Here is a 17,148-nt window from a genome sequence, read left to right as displayed (position 1 = left end):
ACCACAGTGACTTAAACTGCTAGATACACTAGGTCACTCATCCATACATTAGTGGAACACACTCACTGTCACTCACAGACTAGGTGAACCTGAACAGCATGTCTTTGGAATGTGGTGGGAAACCAGAGCACCCAGAGGAAATCCACACAGACTAAGCAGGGATTGAACTCATGTCCTCTCACACCACCCAGGTGCTATAAGACAGTAGCGCTACTTGCTGTGCCACCCTCCAACATAACATGATGTAAGATATTGGAACAAAAGGGCTGCTAGTAGCTGATGTGCATAACAATGGATGAGGGGCTGGGTAATTGTTCACGTGAGCCATGTTTGTCTTCCCAGTCTTTGTGTATACCTTCTTTGAATATTATACATATTTTGTCCCTTATTATTTGACCAGTTATTACATCTTTACTATGGTATTTCACAGCATTTACTTAAAAGAGGAGAGGTGTGGTGGCGCAGTGGGCTTGGCCTGTGCTTGCTCTTTGTTGGGTCTGGGGCTGGAGTCCTTCCCGGGGTGCCCCCCAACGCAATGGCACCCTGCCCTGGGTGTGTCCCCTGTGCTGCCGGGCCAGGGTCCAGCTCGCCGCAACCCTGCTCGGGACAAGTAGCCTCAGTCAGTGTGTGTGTGTGTGTGCGTGTGTGCGTGCGTGCGTGCGTGCTTGAAAGAGCTGTGAAGCTTTTTTGGAAACACAAAAGTCCCCTGACACTCAGTTAGGGGTATTCATCATGCAGCCCACAACAACATTTGTATAATTATTAATATGTACTATACCTGCTGTAAATTCTGTACATTCTATTGGATCACATGGTAACACTGCTACAGTTACACACACACACACACACACACACCTCTGGACAGCTGGTAGCATAGTAATTAGAGTTGTTGCCTTTGGATCCTAAGGTCGGAGGACGCTCGGCCCTCGAACCCATTTACTGTAATGATTGCGGCCCTTGGCCAGGAAAGGCTGGACATTCCTAGTCTAAAAGATTAAATCATATGTGAACAGTCAGTAATGATTTTGTTTTTCTGGTGATACGTCTCCAGTGATTGAGGTTCTTTACTCTGGTAAAGAAGTATATATTGTGGTGTGATCCAGAAGATCCATGTGGGGTGAGCAGAGACTGACACGCATGTTGTTCTTTCAGAGTCCCTGCTTGGTGAGAGAGAGACCCCTCCCGTCTGACTGCCAGTCCCCCCATCACCTAGGCCCATGTACCCCGAACCCACCACAGACTCGCCGGCCCGCCTCTCCCTTCGTCAGACGGCCTCCCCGGGCATGATCTACAGGTGACGACCACACACACGCACACACACTGCCATCCTTACCTTCTGCATGTTTTACTGCCTTAGTGACCTAACCTCCAGATTATTGGGCGAATGGCAACCGCTGGAAAAGGGCGCCATCTGTTGGTAGTAAAAGGCCTGTGCGTCTTGATTATGGTGTCCACTGTTTAAAAGCAGTGATTTATGACACCCCCCAGTTCCAGAATGTTCTTTTAATCTCGTCACCAAATGTGCGCCAAGATATATTGCAGGACCTGTCCTAATTTATTCAACTGCATAAGTGCTCCATGAGTTTTGCTCCCGTTGCGGCCTTAAAATATTATGAATATTAAGTTTTCAACTTAAGACACTGATTAGCGCCAGAATTCGATTTCTGCCTTACTCCAAGGTCGTTTTGTCACGTCGCAATCACAAAAAAGTAAATAATACATATATCTGTCCATCTTTAACTGATTGTGTAAAAATCCTCCATCACACCTACTACAACTGAAATATATTCCAGAATTCCTGAATATAAATATATTGCTGTTCTACTAAAACCGCTTGCTTAGTACAGGACCCCAGTGGCCTGCTGTATTCTGGAAGTGGCCCAACCCCCAGCAAGGATGGCACTACATCAAAGTGTATCGCTGCTGTATTGTTACTTTTTAACTATGGTAAACTATATTAAAAAATTTTAAAAAGTGTTTTTAATTGGTATCACATTCGCAAAGCAGATTTCTGCTGACTTTGGGCCACCTTCAACTTATTATCTACAAAATCAATAAAAGTTTAATAACACAGGTATATTTATGTGTAATGTTTAGCAAAAAAAAGGTTGTCGCAACAGTGAATAAAAATATTGTGAATGAGTTAAAATTTGTATTACTTTTGTGCAACACTGAAATTACTTAAAATTAAAATAGCTTAAAACCACCAAAAGCACAAATACGTACTCAGTACATTCCACCCCCCCAAGTGGAATAATGACTGGTGACGTACTGATTCCATAAACGTGCACGTTTCTCATTCATGTTGGACATTGCAGAGTGCAGCCAACTCTCAGTACATTTTGCTGCCAACTACTAGCAGCACAATGTTTGAAAATAAATTTATTTATCAGACACTTTCCTCTAAAGCAACTTCCAATGAACTATATGTAGTGTTATCAGCCCACACACCTTATTCACCACGGTGACTTACACTGCTAGATACACTAGGTCACTCACCCATACATCAGTGGAACACACTCTCTGTCACTCATACACTATGGGTGAACCTGAACAGCATGTCTTTGGAGTGTGGGAGGAAACCAGAGCACCCAGAGGAAACCCACACAGAAGATGCAAACTCCACACAGACTGAGTGGGGATTGAACCCATATTCTCTCACACCACCCACACCCTTTGTGAAAGCAATGCTACCAGATATAACTACCTAGAAAATGCAGTTCAAAATAAGGTGTTAGATATAGTGTATCTTTGGAAAACCTGAATGTCTATAACAAGAAAAATCACCATAGTTCTATTACAATTTAGATTCCATCAAAGAATCTTTTAAGAAACCTTTATTCCGGGCTGACTAGTAGGGTGGTGATTGCTGCTGCTGCCTTTTGAACCCCTAGGTTGCAGGTTCAAGCCCTGCCTCCCCCACCCTTTAACAAAGTAGTTACCCTAAAATTGTTCCAGTGAAGTTATCCAAGTGTATAAATAGCTGAGTAATTATAAGTAGTTTAACATTGTAAGTCAGTTGGGAGAAAAGTGTCAGCTAAATGAGTAGATGTGTGTCTTTTAGACCCAGGAACACAGAATCACGAGAAAAATGAAGTGGTGGGCAGGATAGGGCTGAAATGGCTTTCATGACATTAACAAGGAAAGGGTATTATTGTTATTTTTTATTGTTGGTGGTGTTTTGCACATGAATCAATTCTTTTATCATATATTTTACACATTAGCTAATTCTTTTACCATGTATTTTTACTGGAGTCATTTGGGAGTCTTGTTCCAGGTAGAAGGACATAGTCTCTGTTGGAAGTCAAAACAGCAGGTTCGAAGAGCATGCTCTTAATCCTCCCTGCTGTCCTATTTTATATTTTACAGAATTCTATAACCATATAAAATAACACGAAATCCAGAGTGAAAAAAAGGATGTTGAATAAACAGCAAATTATGACAGATGAATTATCGCATGAATCCAAATGACAATTCCTGTTTAAGCATTCATCTGTTCTTCACATTATTGCATATTGTTGCATGCGCTTACGTAGAGAGACACACCTTTTCGCGAGAATTTCATTTTCAATTAATCGGCCTGCGACAGATCAGCGTGCGCATTTGCCGTCGGTGAAATATTACTTTGACGGGATTCATCGAAACATCTGCTTAATCACCTTATTGGCACGGCCTTTGTGGGAAGCAGGGGATTTGACGGCATTTCCTGCGGACTTTTCCCTAATGTCAGAATCGTCCCGGTAAAGCCTGCTTATGGATCAGAAAGGGAGCACAATGGCACGCCGTCTGCCTTAACCGTTGCATTGGAGCCGACGTTGAGTTTTATAAATAAACTGAGTGCGTGATGCTGATTATTTGTCATATGATGCAAGTGAAGGTAAACCGGCCTCCCTCACCGAGCGTCCCTGCAGCCGTAACCGTGACAACGCATGCCTGCAATGGGGGTAGAAACATATAAAGAATTCCCAAAAAACCAGTTGATATGATGCAGAGGGTGCTTCCAAATTCCACACGCAGTATACAGTTATATACCTTTGTGTTATTTTTTAAATAACACCAGTCTTTTTGGAATGAGGTAACTGCAGCCTAGTGTGTGATGCTCTGCGGCTGTCGCTCAGTGTTTTGCCCTTGTAAACATTTCTTAGAGCCTAATTCCATAAAATGACAGAAGTGGGGATTTGGTCTTCTCTCAAGTGCTGTGACACCTGCAGACAAAGGCAGCGGTTCAAAAGGAGCCGCTAGGTGGGGCCACATCGACATCGAAACCTCCCCACAACGGTTAACAGCGCAGCACCATGTCGGTCGACGTTCAAATCATCACACGGGCTTTTTCGCTACACGATATACAAGTATTTACATGTAGGTTCTTAACATTCCAGTGTTCAAGCGCCCTGGTAAATCTGGAATCCAATTTTTCCCACAATACAGTATTGTATCAGGTAGCTTAACATTGAAATTGTTATGGAGGAAGGCGTCGGATAAATGCATGAATGTAAAACGCGAATCATGAATTAATTATAGCTGTAGTTATGTGCTTTATTTTGTTAAAAGGATGTCACGTTTGTGAACTTTTTGCGGGATCCTCCGGATGTGAGCATCCGCTAAACAGCACAATGCTAAATAAATACTGTATTTTCGAGTGATAATCCACATATCCTTTTTATACTGAATTTCCATAGTAATGTATATGTACGTGCTCTTTTATTGTTTGCTTTGTATTTTATGCACTTTTGTTTAGCCTGAGTTGTATGTCACATGGAAGGGAAGAGTCTGCCAAATGAATAAATGAGGTCTTGTACAGTGGAAAACCACAGCCATCGATGATGAAAACATATTCTTTCATACAGTGATCTTATTATTCAGCGTTTAATTTATTCCCTACTCTGTGTTTAACTCTGCAAAGCATGGCGCTGCGGTGCTTCTTCCGTTATAAAACTAACTGCTGTGTCTACTTCCTACTTCCTGTCACATGACTTTCTCCACCAATTACAACACTGACTATGGTAAACCTAACTCATAACTAAAATAGCATGCCGAATACAACTTTTAAAAATATAAATGTACATATTATCTCTGTTTAGATAATATAAAGCATTTTTTTGATAGGAATACCTTTCTATATAGATTCCCTGCATTTTTTTACACTATCATAAATAAAGTGTTTCATGAGTTTGACACTGACAATATGAAAATGATCCATTCTTGTGCAAAATTTGTACTGGCAGATTTATTGATTTAGAAAATAAATGACAGAATTATTATTTTTTTTTTGCAAATGTAAAATATGTTGGTGTTGTCATTGTGATGTCTAAAAAATACCTTGATTCATTTTCATCTTAGGTCACATGATTTTTTTTTTTTTGTTGTTGTTGTTTGGGAATCCATTTTTTTTGCCATAAGAAATAGTATCAATTCACCCCCTTGCTAACAGGAACTGGACAAACTGGGTGATTTCATGGAACAAATTAACCCTGTTGGGGAGGGATGGATGTTTTGTACAACCCGTGATGTGCAGAATGAAAATCTGTCCTCTTCTCTTCCCCCGCACCAGTGCTCGATATGGGAGCCCCAAGCGACAGCTGCAGTTCTACAGGTATGGGACCACCTTCTCGAGTGTGTGTGCAGTCTCTCCCCTGTACGTTGTGCGTTGGTGTGTATTTTGAGTTTGGCCATCTGTTTGCCTGCTCCTCGGCCTGCAATCTTATTGGCAGGCTGGATGCGTAACGCGTGAGCCGGCAGAATGGGGTACAACTGACGGTCTGCTACCATGTTCTTCCCCGTGGCACATGTGACCTTTCACCTCTGCTACATATTCCTGGAGATATGGCACTCAGGAGGTGCTGAGTGAACATGGAAACATGTACCTTTAAAAATAATGAGTACTCAACACGTGATGTATAGTGACCTGTTTGAACCCTGCGTCACATCTTATATGTCCAGGATAGACTGTGAACCTTCATGACCTTGCACAGAAAAATGCTTATTGGTAATAAAATAATCATGGGACATTACTGGTGATGAAGGGGCAACTGCTAGCATAGCGATTAGGACTGCGGCCTTTGGACCCATAGGTTCAATCCCCACCCCTGGCTATAGTGCCCTTGAGCAAGGTACTTACCCTAAACTGCTCTTGTTACACTACCCAGCTGTATAAATGACTAAATAATTGTGACCTTAACATTGTACGTTGCTTAGAAGAACAGCATCAGGTAAAATAAAAATGTGATTTTATTTGCCCCATCCCATGTTAATGTGTGTCTAAAAGAACTCCCAGAAAGATGATATTCTGAGGTAATGCACAACATATTAAATCACAGCAGGGTAGCAATGCATTGTTTTGATTTGTAATTGTTAGAATTTAACACAAGGATGATGTTATGTCTAAATATACACCTCATGACTATTTAAAAGGTACATGTTCTGCCCCCAGCCCCCCAGCCCAGTTGCCACCCCTGAGCGCAGATTTAAAACATGGAACATCTGGCGCTACGGCGGTCTTTCCTAAGGGAGGGTGTTCAGGGAGGTCCTGGGAGGTACCGGGAATGACCGTGCGCAGCTGTACATGCTGCCACCGAGCGGAAATTTACAAAAGATTTCCCGCCGGCACCAGGATGCTGTTCGCCAAGAGCAGAGATCCGGCGAACATGACAGGTGAAACGTTGCACGAAGAACTGCTGGCGTGCGCGGAGGGTCCTGTCGCCGAGACTCCGAGGCCGGATGTCTGTATTGAACGTTGGAAATGAACTATGTTTTCCATCACATCCTGTCTGTACTGCACTGTACCCTACTCTGCTGTTTCGCATCGTTTCCACACGGGTGGGACCTGTGACGTATCTACGGGACAGCCAGTGGGATCTTTCATACCAGGAACAATGCTGATCCGCCACTAGGTGCTTTGATACAGTGCCAGTCAAAAGTTTGAGTACATCAGGGTGGGGCAACACCTGTATGGGAGGATCTGGATAGACGAGTGAAAGCAAAGCCACACACGTGTGTCCTATATCAGCTGGGGGGGATATGGAGCCTCGTCTGCTCGTCGAACTTGTTATCAAAATGCTTTGTGAGGAAAAACCACTTTCCAGTGAGTGCACTCTATCTTTGAGCTGGTACTGTATCTGAATACACACACACACACATTTTCAGAACCGCTTGTCCCTTACGGGGTCACGGGGAACCGGAGCCTACCCGGCAACACAGGGCGTAAGGCCAGAGGGGGAAGGGGACACACCCAGGACAGGACGCCAGTCCGCCGCAAGGCACCCCAAGTGGGACTCGAACCCCAGACCCACCGGACAGCAGGACTGCGGTCCAACCCACTGCGCCACCGCGCCCCCTTTGTATCTGAATAATAAATATAAATTATTTAGTGGCTTAATCTGGGTATATACTGTATGATCACCGGTAAACCTGGGGCAGCTCTGCTCTAGTGGTTAGCACTATTGCCTTCACACTCAAAAGAGCTGGGTTTGAATCCCCCCTCCTGCTGCGGTACTGTTGATCTTGGTACAAACTCTGAATTTATACACTGAAATTCGGCTGCAGTGTAAATGAGCACATCATTGTAAGTAGCTTAGTATTGTAAGCCGCTTTGGAGAAAGGTGTCAGCTGCGTTAACGTAAAGTCGAAATATTTCTTCTGCCTTCTTTATTTTATCATATGCATATGTGAGAAAAGGTCGTCGTTTCACGGAAGCAACATCTCAGTGTGTCAGACGTGAATTTATTAAGCTAATTTGCAGAATGAAAAACACACGGAAAAGTGCATCTGTTTGTGAAGTTTGTTGTGGTGCCAGGTGGGATCTAGATTTGCGAGCAAGAGGTTGCAGGTTCAAATCCCACCACGAGAGCTTGGTTGCTGAGGCTCCTCTCTGTGTGTGTGTGTGTGTGTGTTTGCCTGTCGCTACAATGAGGGGTCATGTGTTTATCCTGGGGGGGGGGCTGTGTTCTGCTGACGGAGCTCGAACCTCAGACCCTGTCAATGAGCTCAGGTTTGAATTTGCGTGTCGCCGCCAAGTGTCCTTCCTTACAGATGCCTCACTGGCTATTGATCGGCAGAGCTCAGCGGCTGTCGATCACACTCGTCAATTATCCTCATTGTCATGTAGCCCTGTTTGCCCCGGTCCTGCATGTCCCACTGACATCTGATATGAATGCCGGCATGGCTAATCAGCATAATACTCAGAGTTGCATTAATTATTCACTTAGATTTGTTATTGGTAACCGATCACTAACTGGGATAACTGGTATGGTAATAACTTGCTCTCATAACCTTTGCTGACTTGAAAAGCTGAGTTTCCTAATATTCCAGTTGATGGTATTTAATAGACACTCTGGATATTACTCAAAGTCAATTAATGTAAATAATTACAGAATAATAGTCCACATGCTGGGAAAAATTCCTCTGTCCATTTTTCTGTGTGTGTGGGGGGTGAAAACGGGAGAGAGAGAGAGAGAGAGAGAGAGAGAGAGAGAGAGAGAGAGAGACCAAGGCTGTAGTGTCTCCAGGGCGCTGAAGCAGCATGTATCGCTGTTTTATATTTAGGGTGGCTGTGACATCACTGGAAAATGACGTGTCCTGAATAATAGATGGGGCCGTTTTCGGAGAGGCCGCCGTGCCGCAGCCACGCGTCCGCGCTGCACAACCAATGAATATGTCATGGCTTCATTCATTCTCAAGCGGCGCTGTTTCTCCCCTCCCCGTCACGGCAGCACGGCAAACGCTGAAGAGCAATTCGCCACCAGGTTTTAGGATCCACGCTTGTTTCATCCACCCCGCAGCGGTGCCGGGTCCTGCCTCACGTGTGGAGAGCAGACGGCGGGTGACCCGAGACCCCCGAGGCGGGGGGGGGGGCAGTCGGCAGGAGCCCTCGGGCCCTCCATTGTCTCACATTTCTGCACGTGCAGAAGTGCTGTGTGCCCCGTGGACAAACATCCACATCGTGTTCATGGGAAAAATGCTTTAGGCCACATTGTTTTTAATGACCCTTTATACGCTTATTATTGTAGGTCAGATTAAAATTGAGAATCAGTTTAAATATTATCAGTACATACCTCTTTAAAATATGGATTCATATTTATTAAATGTGTTTTTATAGGTGTATTGTAAACTATTAATAGTTTATGTGCAGTTAACATACTTTTTTTTTTTTTTTTACAATTCAGTCCTTTAACCATTTGCTGTCTGGAAGGAAATTCTTATTTGTTTTGTACAGCGGTGCGCCTTGTTTCACACATATTTTCAGAACCGCTTGTCCCATATGGGGTCACGGCGAACCGGAGCCTAACCCGGCAACACAGGGCGCAAGGCTGAAGGGGGAGGGGATACACCCAGGACGGGATGCCAGTCCGTCGCAAGGCACCCCAAGCGGGACTCGAACCCCAGACCCACGGGAGAGCAGGACTGCGGTCTAACCCACTGCACCAGCGCACCCCAGGTGCACCTTGTTTTCCGTTCATTTCCTCCACATGTAGATCCGTGTACCGCGGTACCCCCACTCTCAGACCGGCGTTAATAACCCTCATACAATAACTTGCTTGCTGTTGATATTCTACTTTGTACATAGATTGAGTTACTGGATGTTCTTTATGCATCAGGTGTCATAGTGGCCAGCACTGTCACCTTGTGACCTAAAGGTTGTTGGTTTGAACCCCACTCGTACTTTAATACCCTTTACCATGGTACTTACTCTGAGTTCATACAGAAGGAATCCATTGTTGTATAAATGGGTAAATAGTTGTAAAGTAAATTATCTAACAAATGCTTTAGAGAAAGGTGCCAGTTACATAAATGTTAATAATAATAATAATACAAAGTCTTTCCTTACCAACAAGTGTGCTGATGTTCTAAAATAGCCAGTAGCTCTCTTATAATGGCAGTTTTTTAAATACAGTGCTTCAGGGAGCATTTTTGGAGGGATGTGGGTTTGGATTTGTACCCATGATGACTGTATTTCAGCTGCTGAACAGTACGATGATGAATTTTGAAGGTGGAGCTTGATTTATGCACAGCTGGAACGGTGAGGAAATGACATTTTAAATATGTATGCTGCTCTCTAGATACATTAGTTCTACACTTAGAGTCACAGTAGGTTCTGTGTTCAGTCACTAGACCTCAAGGGTGCGAGAGGCGGTGGTGGCCTGCACGTTGACCAATGTAATAACCGGTTTTACCATACCCTGCTGCTCCCTGTGCTCTTTCTCCACATGTGTATATATGCTCATTTATATGTACATGTGGACATGGTGGGTAAAATCCCTTCTGACGTTCATTCCTGTGGAGCAACAATCAAAAGCTTTTAGTGCGAAAGCTTTGTTAAATAATTTAGGCCCGTTATTATTTGCTGCAGTTTGTGGAACACGGCCGAGCGGTGATAGGCGTAAATGGATTTCCTCTGGGGGCGGGGTTAAGCAAAATGGGGCGGGGCTTCACATTCTCATTGGCTGATTGGTCGGGACCCTTCTAGGGAGACACTCCCAGTTTGTATGTTGAGGTGACGGTGGGAAAAAAGTTGGAATCCGGTCACTTGCTGACCACAGTGCCATTTCCCAATGAGTAACGTGGTGCAAAACCCCTCGTACATGGGCCGGCCCCCCAGGAACCGGGTGAGTAGTGCTGTTAGTTGGCGCATGGGTGGTTTGGTGCACCGTCCTGTTGTGGGGGTGTGGGGTGGGTTGGGATGCTGCATGGAGGTGCTTCCCTTCCCCTTCCTTTCCCCTGTTCGGAACCCATCTCCTCGCACGCGGACCTGCTGTACGGTCATCCTCGGACCTGGGGCAGGATGCCCAGCGGGGCTGAGGGCTCTTCCCCGCCGCGAAAGCCGAATCCCAGCACGGACGAGCGCTGAGCCCAGCCGCATCGCAATATTTATTCATGAAGCAGAGGAAAGGCTTGAAAAATTGAACAGTGTCGCGTCCTTGTTTTGAGTTTCACTGTGTTTCTTCTCTGGTCGCGAACATGGAGGAGTGCGATGGTCGATGGGAAGAGGGGAGAAGCGACGAGTCTCCCGTGACTGTGCCGTGTCCCGCCGTCAGTGGCTCCGGGGGCTGCTTCAGGGAGCCCCTCGCTGGGCTTAGGGGTGTGCGGAGGGCAAGAGTCAGGGTTCACTGGAGCTGACCGCTGTTCCGGCGACCGGACGCGGGCAGCGAGAAAGGCATATCTCCATCACCCTGGTGAGAGGTGCGCTGTAGAAAATACCGTTACCCGAACAGGCTGAAAGATGCGACACCGAGCAGGTCGACACCCTGGCGTTCCAGCACAGCGGACAGTGCAGTTATTTCACGTAACGTACCGAAGGTGTTGGGCGTTTTTATCTGTTTATTTATATATTGAGGTTTTAAGGTTTTGATTGAATTCCTTTGTTGTTTCAGCGACATAATTTTTTGAACAGATGAACCTTTATTATTATTCATGACATGTCCACCAGAACATGAGTAACATGAGCACGAAATATTTTGGGAAGTTTAAAAAAAGAAAATTGAATAATACACAGGATATCTAAGTTCACCTATATAACATTCACACTACTATATCCTTAGGAGGAAAATTAAATATGTATATAATGCATAGGCATTATAGCGGCTATGTGCCCCTTCCCCAGTATTCAAGTTGGCCTCATTTTTCCTAATATTTCTTTATAACGCCACTGAACACTCCTAAGTTTTTAAACAATATTTTAACATGCCCACATTGTGATGCCTGTGATCTGAATTGTACTGTTATCTTTAGTTTTGGAAAATCTTAACATTTTATTAACTTCCAAAAATTGTCATTCTAATTTGTTGCTATGGACCAGGGTATACACAACATTTTCAGCGTTTATCACCAACCTGTCACAGCTAATACGAAGATAATGCATTTAATTTACTCATCAACAGTTTTGAAGGAAGTCATAAAATTCCATGTTGTAATTCTAATATTATGACATCAGTATATATCATTCATTACTTCATTACTGTGAAAATGTTAGAGGCAATATTATTATTTAAATAAATGGTTAACATCCTTTGAATATTTATTTAAAGCACAATGGTTATGAGTTTTGTCAGTTAAATAATTTAACTAAATGATCTAAGCCTCTTTGTTTCGGATAATTTCGAATGAATTGTTCGGTTCAGTACTGATATCTGTGGTACTGTGATGTCCATATGCTCTAAGGCTCCTGTAAAAGTGCAAACATAAACAGAATTCTTTTCTACTCCAGACATGGAGATGACTTCTGCAAATGGACAGAACAGTGTAGAATAAGCTGCTTTTCAGGTAAAATTAAATTACTTTAGTTTGTGACCATTCCGACTATAGGAACACACCGACTCGGAGTTATGAACGCAGAGCAGGAAGCGTGTTTGTAACTCAAAGGGTCACTTTTACCACAAACTCATCAATAAAAAAAATGAACACTAAAAACGTTATAATAGAAACGTCCGTCAATTTGTTCGTTGGTCCGGTTCTGTAACTATAATAGAAATGTTCATAATTTTTTTTTATTTTTATCGTTTCTATCTAAGATGTAAACTAGTTTGTAATTACGGAAAATAAAAATATGTTATTCCCACAAACTCTTTTTCAGTCACAGCTAAACCCGTAAACATGTACAACATTTACCTTCTCTTCAGTTTCAACAAGTTGCCTCCACTTTCGTTTCCACGGTAACAGTTCTCTTCATCTCATTGGTGCTATTAGACTCAGCAGCGCTCAGGACCACCAGACACAAACTGTAAACACTGTGGAATTGAGTTGAATGAAGTCGGTCCCACACTCATATTCTGTTTGGGTGCATTTTATTACCACCTGTCAGTTTGGAGGGTAAATATTGGGTGTATTCATCGCTGGATGTATTCATCGCTGCAAAAATAATTTTTAAAAAATACGAGGTTAAATAAAAAATATAATTTATATTTGATCAATATTAATGCGTAATTCACCAACAGATATTGTTTTGCATAAATTACTTTTCATGTCTTCATTTATTGGGAAAATTGTTATAAAAAGTGACATTATGCATGTGCTGTTGGCAAAAATTTTTAAGATTCTGTTATTTTCCTGCAGGGGGCAGGAAAGCGCATCGGGTTGGACCGGGTCCTGCTCTCCAGTGGGTCTGGGGTTCGAGTCCCGCTTGGGGTGCCTTGTGGCGGACTGGCGTCCCGTCCCGGGTGTGTCCCCTCCCCCTCCGGCCTTACGCCCTGTGTTGCCGGGTTGGCTCCGGTTCCCCACGCCCTGTATGGGACAAGCAGTTCAGAAAATGTGTGTGTGTGTGTGTGTTATTTTCCTTATTTGACCCCCACCATTGTCCGACACAAAATTTATGAGCATTGTGTTAGTTGAAAGCTGTCCTGCTGTTGAAAACATACCTCTATTTCAAACGTTCATATTTACATTCTTCGTAAACAGTATTAAGAGCCAGTCCAGTATCATAATTTTAATAACTGTGAAGTTTGGTGTAAATTAATAAGCAGAAGGGGCTCCCTCTGTATCTGATGTGGTGTGTGTTGCGTTGGGTGACAGTTGTGTTTTCTGCAAGGGTCTGTTAAAGGGTCCATACATGTAGGGGGAGGGGGTAATATGTCTCATAATAGGACAGACTTGTCCACTCTTTTGTGTGCCGCTCTATTTTTTGACCATCACGTGCCGTTAGCGGTCGGCTTAAGCAGGTTTAACGCTAATTGGGCACTGGCCAGGCTTCACTGTCAGTCCTTCAAGCCCCCCCCCCCCTCCGCCTCACTCAAATTTGCCACAAAAATACCCCGTCTGCACCCCCCGAACCAGATCCCTTTGCATGCCGGATGGGTAAATGTCTTTGCTTTCACTCGGAGTACGAGACACCTACCTGGGAGCGTCTAGGCGATCCGCTGCAGTTTGAGGGTACCATTGCGGGCAGTCACTCGATTGGGTGGCGGCGTTTAGGGGGCCGGGTCTCCTACTACGCCGTGCAGGGTCGTCCGTGTTTCGCACGTCGAAAACAAGTGCTTTTCAAAGTTGGATCTTTGCAAAGCCAGGTTTCTTGGGATTACCTGGACTGCGTGACACCTGGCGTGTGGGCGGGGCTCGGCTGTGTGGGCGGGGTTTGGCCGTGGGGCTGGGTGAGAAGGATGTTCGCCGCGCACAGGGGCAGCCTGTGCGAGGTGCGGGCCGGACCCGCCGGACGCCGTCTCAGCCGCCAACCGAGCGTCCCCCCTGACCGCCCGCAGAGCCCGCGCCCGGCCGGCCACTCCCCGGGTCCCGGCGGCGGTCCCGTACGCCGGAGCAGCAGCGCCAGCAGCAGCAGGATGCTGTCGGCGTCGTGCAGCGAGAGCACGCGCAGCGTCCACTCCATCGGCCGCCACCTCTCGGACCAGACGCTGGGCGGCCCGCGCCCCGCCGACTACGCCCTGCTGCAACGCCTGCGGGAGGTGCGAGCCGCCGCCCAGCTCAAGAACCTGGAGGACTTCCTGAGAACCAACGGGGTCTCGTTGGAGAACTGCGTCTCCTACCAGACCGGCATGCGCTACAGGTAAGGGCGGCTGCCCACAGGAGGCGCTGGCACTGCCAGAGGAGGAGAGCTCTCCTTACCATCCAGTCCGTAGAGCGGGATGGAGGGCTGGCGGTTCATGTGAAGGGTGGCCGCACGCTGTCGGTCTGCTGAATGACAGGTATCTACATGGACTTCAGCACCCGAAATTGGGCGCCCTGTGGAGCGACGACATCCCCGTGTAGCTCATCTTGTTCTCCCAGTTAGTGTCGCCTAAATGGCCACGTTCAGTTTTGAAACAGGCTTCATCTGAAACTCCAATTCCTAATTGGGCGACACAGTGGCACAGCGAGAAGCACCGGTGACCCCAAATGTTCCTTAGTGGTTGTCGATGTATAGGGGCAGCCGGTAGTGTAGTAGTTAGCGCTGCTGCTTTTTGACCCAAAGGTTGCAGGTTCAATCCCCACCTCCAGTTGCAGTACCCTTGAGCAAGGTACCGTCACTAAATTACCCAGCTGAATAACTGGCTAAGTAATTACAAGCTTGTAATAATTGTAACCTTAACAATGTAAGTTGCTCTAAACGTGTGAGTGTGCGTAAGTGATTTCTCTGTAACGGACTGGTGTCCTATCAAGGGTGTGCCCTGCCTCATACTCTATGGTTCCAGGATAGACTCTGGCCCATCGTGATGGATGGATGGATGGATGGTTTGCTGTACCCTGATCTTCACAGATGGCAGTGAAGCTGAGCCGCTTTTCCGACAATTTATTTTTAACATCATGGTAGCTGGAACAACAAGGCTAAATGTGCGGGAAGTGAGGCCAGTAGGACGCGGCTTGTGTTACAATGCAGAGAACGGACTAGTGGGACAGCAGATAGTGAGAGTGACTCTTCGCCGTCCCGCCGCTGCAATGCGCCTGTCGCCGTCCCGTTTCTGGTTGCTGTTTTCGCTAAACACATCGGTCTCTGTTTGGTTCTGTTCCTCGGCAGAAGGGGGCGAGGATAATGCCGGCTCCTAATTGGAGCGGGGGCTCTCGCGCCAGCTCTCATCCACCGGGATTAGTGGCCCTCCTTTTCTGGAGGGTCAGCAGGGCGTGTCTCCCGTTGCATTCTGGGCCAGGAGCCTTTCGCACCTCTCTGCCCCGGGCGGCGGGTCACGCGTTGTGTTATACCAGACGCAGCTGCCGCACTGGGAAACGGTGGGATGTGAATCCAAGTTACATGTAGTGTGTATGTGAGTGACAGAGTGTGTGTGAGTGTGTGATTGCGATGGACTGGTGCCCCATCCAGGGTGCTTCCTCTGTCACTTCCTATGCTTCTAGGAGAACCTAGATCATCACTCTAGGTTAGGTTGCAGGTTTGAAACCCCTACCTGTAATAACCTTACTGTAATTTATTATTTGCTGGTATTTACTGTAAATTGATAGAATTGTAACGCAAGCTGCTTTAAAACATGCCACCTAAAATAAAGATTATTATTATTATCAGAACAATATTTTTCGTAGGGGGGCACCGTGGTGCAGTGGGTTGGACTGGGTTCTGCTCTCCAGTGGGTCTGGGGTTCGAGTCCCGCTTGGGGTGCCTTGCGACGGACTGGTGTCCCGTCCTGGGTGTGTCCCCTCCCCCTACAGCCCTTTGCCCTGTGTTGCTGGGTTAGGCTCCGGTTCACCGTGACCCCGCTTGGGACAAATGGTTTGTGTGTGTGTGTGTGTGTGTGTGTATGTGTGATACAGTATATTAACTGTGGTACAGAGTTAAAGAACCAGCAGCAGACAGCTGCATTTTGACAACAGACATGACTCATCTCCGCAGTGGCGTTTACTGGCCCTTTATTATAACGAGCTCATAATTTAGTGTGTGTGTGTGTGTATTTTTCGTTTGCAAGATATTTGTCATAATTTCAAAATTTTCTTCATTTTTCTTTTTTTTTTTTGAGATTTACAATGACTGTATTGACTCGTAACTTATCGCCCATCTCTGCTGAGCAATGTGCAACAGAGGAAAAAGTAAATCAAATCACACGAAGTCACCCGTAATGATGTTGCCCTTCAGGGGAATTCGTTTCATCACTTACAGTGTTAAACTGATACGTAAGGCTTCCCTTTCCTGTTTATTTTTACTCTTTTGACGACTTACTCCGCTTTCCTTAAAATGTTTTTGCTTTAAGGCTCATTCATTATTACTGATGATGAAGAGTCATGAGATTTCCGAGATGCCACAAGAATTGGAGACAACTGACACGCAAAGGTAGAGCTACGCCCTCCATGGGGGGCGGGACTTGTCCCGTGCGCTCGCAGGTAGGGGGTCGCATCTTTAATTGAAAATTGCTTTCTCCTAAGTTCCAGCTGCACGTTTAACAATGCAGATTACAGTTCCTCGTCAGGCCAAATTCTCAGTAAAGCAGCTCCTTTGTGCGAGGGGAGCACACAATACAGGCGGACTTGTTGATCTCTCCTTCCCCCGTCGTCTTACATGCGCTGTCACCAACCTGTGTGTGACTCCCTCACCGCGCTTGGGTGGGGGGAGTACCGCAGTATTAATGCCACTCAGTTCTTTCAGGAGCTCTTCCATCCACCCCTGCCTTTTCACGGCTGACGCGTGCGAGACGGCGGCACCTCGGCACCCATCAGGTCCGCCCCATTGTGCCGTGATGGAGTGGAGCTTGTTACACCTGAAGGCTTTAAAACGGGTTCGGAAAAGCCGGG

At 45.8% G+C, this 17,148-nt stretch overlaps 1 protein-coding gene across 4 annotated transcripts in view; it reads left to right on the top strand.

Moving 5' to 3' along the window:
- kcnab2b (potassium voltage-gated channel subfamily A regulatory beta subunit 2b) overlaps window positions 1-17,148 on the top strand; it is a 90,272-nt gene that overhangs the window by 19,178 nt on the left and 53,946 nt on the right. For all 4 annotated transcript variants that reach the window (XM_018736580.2, XM_018736582.2, XM_018736583.2 and 1 more), the window contains 2 exons: window positions 1,153-1,294; window positions 5,552-5,593. In XM_018736580.2, the coding sequence (XP_018592096.1) occupies window positions 1,218-1,294; window positions 5,552-5,593 (119 nt within the window). In that variant the 5' untranslated portion in view covers window positions 1,153-1,217. The remainder of the gene's footprint in view (window positions 1-1,152; window positions 1,295-5,551; window positions 5,594-17,148) is intronic.

Source organism: Scleropages formosus, chromosome 2 (genome assembly GCF_900964775.1).
Source record: "Scleropages formosus chromosome 2, fSclFor1.1, whole genome shotgun sequence".
In the NCBI taxonomy this organism is placed as follows: domain Eukaryota; kingdom Metazoa; phylum Chordata; class Actinopteri; order Osteoglossiformes; family Osteoglossidae; genus Scleropages; species Scleropages formosus.
Note: the sequence above shows the minus strand (reverse complement) of the source record. Positions and strands in the feature narration are given on the sequence as shown.